This window comes from Oncorhynchus kisutch, unplaced genomic scaffold (genome assembly GCF_002021735.2).
Source record: "Oncorhynchus kisutch isolate 150728-3 unplaced genomic scaffold, Okis_V2 Okis01b-Okis20b_hom, whole genome shotgun sequence".
In the NCBI taxonomy this organism is placed as follows: Eukaryota; Metazoa; Chordata; class Actinopteri; order Salmoniformes; family Salmonidae; genus Oncorhynchus; species Oncorhynchus kisutch.
Window position 1 is genome coordinate 14,236,460 of NW_022261978.1, and position 6,000 is coordinate 14,242,459.

Below are 6,000 nucleotides of genomic sequence, written 5' to 3' on the forward strand. Positions count from 1 at the left end.
TGCCAATGACTGGAACTTACTACAAAAATCTCTGAAACTGGAAACACTTATCTCCCTCACTAGCTTTAAGCACCAACTGTCAGAGCAGCTCACAGATTACTGCACCTGTACATAGCCCACCTATAATTTAGCCCAAACAACTACCTCTTCCCCTACTGTATTTATTTATTTATTTTGCTCCTTTGCACCCCATTATTTTTATTTCTACTTTGCACATTCTTCCACCTCAAATCTATCATTCCAGTGTTTTACTTGCTATATTGTATTTACTTTGCCACCATGGCCTTTTTTTGCCTTTACCTCCCTTATCTCACCTCATTTGCTCACATCGTATATAGACTTGTTTATACTGTATTATTGACTAAATGTTTGTTTTACTCCATGTGTATCTCTGTGTCGTTGTATCTGTCGAACTGCTTTAGGAACTGCGAACAGGCAACGAAACATAGAATAACAACCCACAAACTATCCAAGGAATATGGCTACCTAAATATGGTCCCCAATCAGAGACAACGATAAACAACTGATTGAGAACCAATCTCGGCAACCATAGACAAGTAAACACCTATACTAGATAAAACCCCTAGACAATACAAAAACCAAACACACCACCCTGACCTAACCAAATAATAAAGAATACAAAGAGAACTAAGGTCAGGGCGTGACTGCCTCTCATCGTACATCTATGGCATTCTGTTAAGTTACAGCCTTATTCTCAAATGGAATAGATAAATACAAAACCCTCATAAATCTACACACAATACGCTATGCAATCTGGTTTCAGAGCTGGTCATGGGTGCACCTCAGCCACGCTCAAGGTCCCAAACGACATCATAACCGCCATCGATAAGAGACATTACAGTGCAGCCGTATTCATCGAAGCCTTTCGACTCTGTCAATCACAACATTCTTCTTGGCAGACTCGACAGTCTTGGTTTCTCAAATGATTGCCTCGCCTGGTTTACCAACTACTTCTCTGATAGAGTTCAGTGTGTCAAATCAGAGGGCCTGTTGTCCGTACCTCTGACAGTCTCTATGGGTGTGCCACAGGGTTCAATTCTCGGGCCGACTCTCTTCTCTGTATACATCAATGATGTCGCTCTTGCTGCTGGTGATTCTCCGATCCCCCGCTACGCAGACGACACCATTCTGTATACTTCTGGCCCCTCTTTGGACACTGTGTTAACTAACCTCCAGACGAGCTTCAATGCCATACAACTCTCCTTCCATGGCCTCCAACTGCTCTTAGACGCAAGTAAAACTAAATGCATGCTTTTCAATCGATCACTGCCCGCACCTGCTCGCCCGTCCAGCATCACTACTCTGGACGGCTCTGACTTAGATTACGTGGACAACTACAAATACCTGGGTGTCTTGTTAGACTGTAAACTCTCTTTCCAGACTCACATTAAGCATCTCCAATCCAAAATTAAATCTAGAATCGGCTTCCTATTTCGCAACAACGCATCCTTCACTCATGCTGCCAAACATACCCTCATAAAACTGACCATCCTACCGAACCTCGACTTTGGTGATGTCATCTATAAAATAGCCTCCAACACTCTACTCAACAAACTGGATGCAGTCTATCACAGTGCCATCCGTTTTGTCACCAAAGCCCCATACACTACCTTCCATTGCAACCTGTACGCTCTCGTTGGTTGGCCCTCGCTTCATACTCGTCGCCAAACCCACTGGCTACAGGTTATCTACAAGTCTCTGCTAGGTAAAGCCCCGCCTTATCTCAGCTCCCTGGCCACCATAGCAGCACCCATTCGGCCCCCTTGAACTTTGCGACCTTTTGCCACATTTCAGGCTTCAAACCAAGATAAAAAACTGTATTTTTTTGTGAAGAATCAACAACAAGTGGGACACAATCATGAAGTGGAAGGACATTTATTGGATATTTCAAACATTTTTAACAAATCAAAAACTGAAAAATTGGGCGTGCAAAATTATTCAGCCCCCTTAAGTTAATACTTTGTAGCGCCACCTTTTGCTGTGATTATAGCTGTAAGTCGCTTGGGGTATGTCTCTATCAATTTTGCACATCGAGAGACTGACATTTTTTCCCATTCCTCCTTGCAAAACAGCTCGAGCTCAGTGAGGTTGGATGGAGAGCATTTGTGAACAGCAGTTTTCAGTTCTTTCCACAGATTCTCGATTGGATTCAGGCCTGGACTTTGACTTGGCCATTCTAACACCTGGATATGTTTATTTTTTAACCATTCCATTGTAGATTTTGCTTTATGTTTTGGATAATTGTCTTGTTGGAAGACAAATCTCCGTCCCAGTCTCAGGTCTTTTGTAGACTCCATCAGGTTTTCTTCCAGAATGGTCCTGTATTTGGCTCCATCCATCTTCCCATCAATTTTAACCATCTTCCCTGTCCCTGCTGAAGAAAAGCAGGCCCAAACCATGATGCTGCCACCACCATGTTTGACAGTGGGGATGGTATGTTCAGGGTGATGAGCTGTGTTGCTTTTACGCCAAACATAACGTTTTGCATTGCCAAAAAGTTCAATTTTGGTTTCATCTGACCAGAGCACCTTCTTCCACATGTTTGGTGTGTCTCCCAGGTGGCTTGTGGCAAACTTTAAACGACACTTTTTATGGATATCTTTAAGAAATGGCTTTCTTCTTGCCACTCTTCCATAAAGGCCAGATTTGTGCAATATACGACTGATTGTTGTCCTATGGACAGAGTCTCCCACCTCAGCTGTCGATCTCTGCAGTTCATCCAGAGTGATCATGGGCCTCTTGGCTGCATCTCTGATCATTCTTCTCCTTGTATGAGCTGAAGGTTTAGAGGGACGGCCAGGTCTTGGTAGATTTTCAGTGGTCTGATACTCCTTCCATTTCAATATTATCGCTTGCACAGTGCTCCTTGGGATGTTTAAAGCTTGGGAAATCTTTTTGTATCCAAATCCGGCTTTAAACTTCTTCACAACAGTATCTGGGACCTGCCTGGTGTGTTCCTTGTTCTTCATGATGCTCTCTGCGCTTTTAACGGACCTCTGAGACTATCACAGTGCAGGTGCATTTATACGAAGACTTGATTACACACAGGTGGATTGTATTTATCATCATTAGTCATTTAGGTCAACATTGGATCATTCAGAGATCCTCACTGAACTTCTGGAGAGAGTTTGCTGCATTGAAAGTAAAGGGGCTGAATAATTTTGCACGCCCAATTTTTAAGTTTTTGATTTGTTAAAAAAGTTTGAAATATCCAATAAATGTCGTTCCACTTCATGATTGTGTCCCACTTGTTGTTGATTCTTCACAAGAAAATACAGTTTTATATCTTTATGTTTGAAGCCTGAAATGTGGCAAAAGGTCGCAAAGTTCAAGGGGGCCGAATACTTTCGCAAGGCACTGTATATCTCACTGGTCACCCCCAAAGCCAATTCCTCCTTTGGCCTACTTTCCTTCCAGTTCTCTGCTGCCCATGACTGGAACGAACTGCAAAAATCTGTGAAGCTGGAGACTCACATCTCCCTCACTAGCTTTAAGCATCAGCTGTCAGAGCAACTCACAGATCACTGCACCTGTACATAGCCCATCTGTAAACAACCCATCTATCTACCTACCTCATCCCCATACTGTATGTATTTATTTATCTAGCTCCTTTGCACCCCAGTATCTCTATTTGCACATTCATGTTCTGCCTATCTACCATTCCAGTGTTTAATTGCTATATTGTAATTACTTCGCCAACATGGCCTATTTATTTCCTTAACCTACCTCATTTGCACTCACTGTATATAGATTTTTTGTTTTATTTTGTTCTACTGTATTATTGACTGTATGTTTTGTTTATTCCATGTCTAACTCTGTGTTGTTGTCTGTTTCGAATTGCGACGCTTTATCTTGGCCAGGTCGCAGTTGCAAATGAGAAATTGTTCTCAACTAGCCTACCTGGTTAAATGAAGGTGAAAAAAAATAAAAAAAATACACCATAATGACATCACAATACCCCATAATGACATCACAATACCACATAATGACATCACAATACCCCATAATGACGTCACAATACCCCATAACAACATCACAATACCCTATAACAACATCACAATACCCTATAACAACATCACAATACCCCATAACGAGAAAAAGCGAAAACAGAAATACCTAACAGAAATACCCATCTGTGGTAAATTACATTCATTGCACGTGATTTGGAAATGCACACACCTGTCTATATAAAGGTCCACAGTTGACAGTGCATGTCATAGCAAAAACCAAGCCATGAGGTCGAAAGAATTGTCCGTAGAGCTCTGAGACAGGATTGTGTCGAGGCACAGATCTGGGGAACATTTCTGCAGCATTGAAGGTCCCCCAAAACACAGTGGCCTCCATCATTCTTTAATCAAAGAACTACCAAGACTCTTCCTAGAGCTGGCCACCTGTCCAAACTGAGCAATCGGGGGAAAAGGGCCTGGGTCAAGGAGATAACCTGATGGTCACTCTGACAGAGCTCCAGAGTTCCTCTGTGGAGATGGGAGAACATTCCAGGAGGACAAGCATCTCAGCAGCACTCCACCAATCAGGCCTTTATGGTAGAGTGGCCAGATAGAAGCCACTCCTCAGAATAAAGGCACATGACAGCCTGCTTGGAGTTTGTCAAAAGGTACCTAAAGACTCTCAGTGTAATGAGGTCTTTGTGTAGGAGTCAGGCGCAGGACAGCAGATATGAGTAAATAAACGTAATTTACTCAAGATACAATACAATAAAGCACATAACGGACCGCATAAACAATTACTCACAAACAAACATGGGGGAACAGAGGGTTAAATAATGAACAAGTAATTGGGGAATTGAAACCAGGTGTGAAAAAGACAAAGACAAAACAAATGGAAAATGAAAAGTAGATCGGCGATGGCTCGAAGACCAGTGACGTCAACAAGGAGAGGGACCATCTTCGGCGGAAGTCTTGACACTCAGAACATGAGAAACAAGATTCTCTGGTCTGATGATGAAACCAAGATTAATGAATGAAACGTGTCACGTCTGGAGGAAACCTGGCATCATCCCTACAGTGAAGCATGGTGGTGGCAGCATCATGCTGTGGGGAGGTTTTTCAGCGGCAGGGACTGGGAGACTAGTCAGGATCGAGGGAAAGATGAACAGAGAAAAGTACTGAGATTCTTGATGAAAACCTGCTTAAGAGCGCTCAGGATCTCAGACTGGAGTGAAGGTTCACCTTCCAACAGGACAACAACCCTAAGCACACAGACAAGACAACACAGGAGTGGCTTTGGGACAGTACTCTGAATGTCATTGAGTGGCCCAGCCAGAGACCGGATCTGCAGAGAAGAATTGGAGAAACTCCCCAAATATAGGTGTGCCAAGATTGTAGCATCATATCCAAGAAGACGCGAGGCTGTAATCGCTGCCAAAAGTGCTTCAGCAAAGTACTGAGTAAAGGGACTGAATACTTACGTAAATGTGATATTTAATTTGTTTGGTTTTTATACATTTGCAAAACTTTAAAAAACATTATGGGGTATTGTGATGTCATAATGGGGTATTGTGATGTCATTATGGGGTATTGTGATGTCATAATGGGGTATTGTGTGAGTGTAGATTGATGAGGGGAAAAAACAAACAATTGAATCCATGTCAGAATAAGGCTGTAATGTAACAAAACGTTGAAAAAAGACTAAAACTACAAAGAAAACATTAGTCGGGTTGTTGTTGATATTATTACTATCATTCCTCATTATCACATGACAGCTCCAGCAGGTGATGAATTGAAAAAGCATAGTACAGTTGTGAGTCATCCTAGTACGGTACAGTCAACTGAACTCACCCCCAGATTCTCCCGTACTTCTGAAAGCACTCTGTGTCAAAGTTAGTGAAACCCTGCAGAGAGAGAGAGAGAGAGAGAGAGAGAGAGAGAGAGAGAGAGAGAGAGAGAGAGAGAGAGAGAGAGAGAGAGAGAGAAGAGAGAGAGAGAGTGAATGAGAGAGAGAGAAAGAGAGAGAGAGAGA

At 42.5% G+C, this 6,000-nt stretch overlaps 1 protein-coding gene across 1 annotated transcript in view; it reads right to left on the reverse strand.

Moving 5' to 3' along the window:
- The window catches only part of LOC109879570 (cytochrome P450 3A27-like), a 32,846-nt gene that overhangs the window by 21,662 nt on the left and 5,184 nt on the right, over nucleotides 1-6,000 (reverse strand). Inside the window, exon 3 of the mRNA XM_031811611.1 lies at nucleotides 5,820-5,872. Coding sequence (XP_031667471.1) covers nucleotides 5,820-5,872 — 53 coding nt within the window. The remainder of the gene's footprint in view (nucleotides 1-5,819; nucleotides 5,873-6,000) is intronic.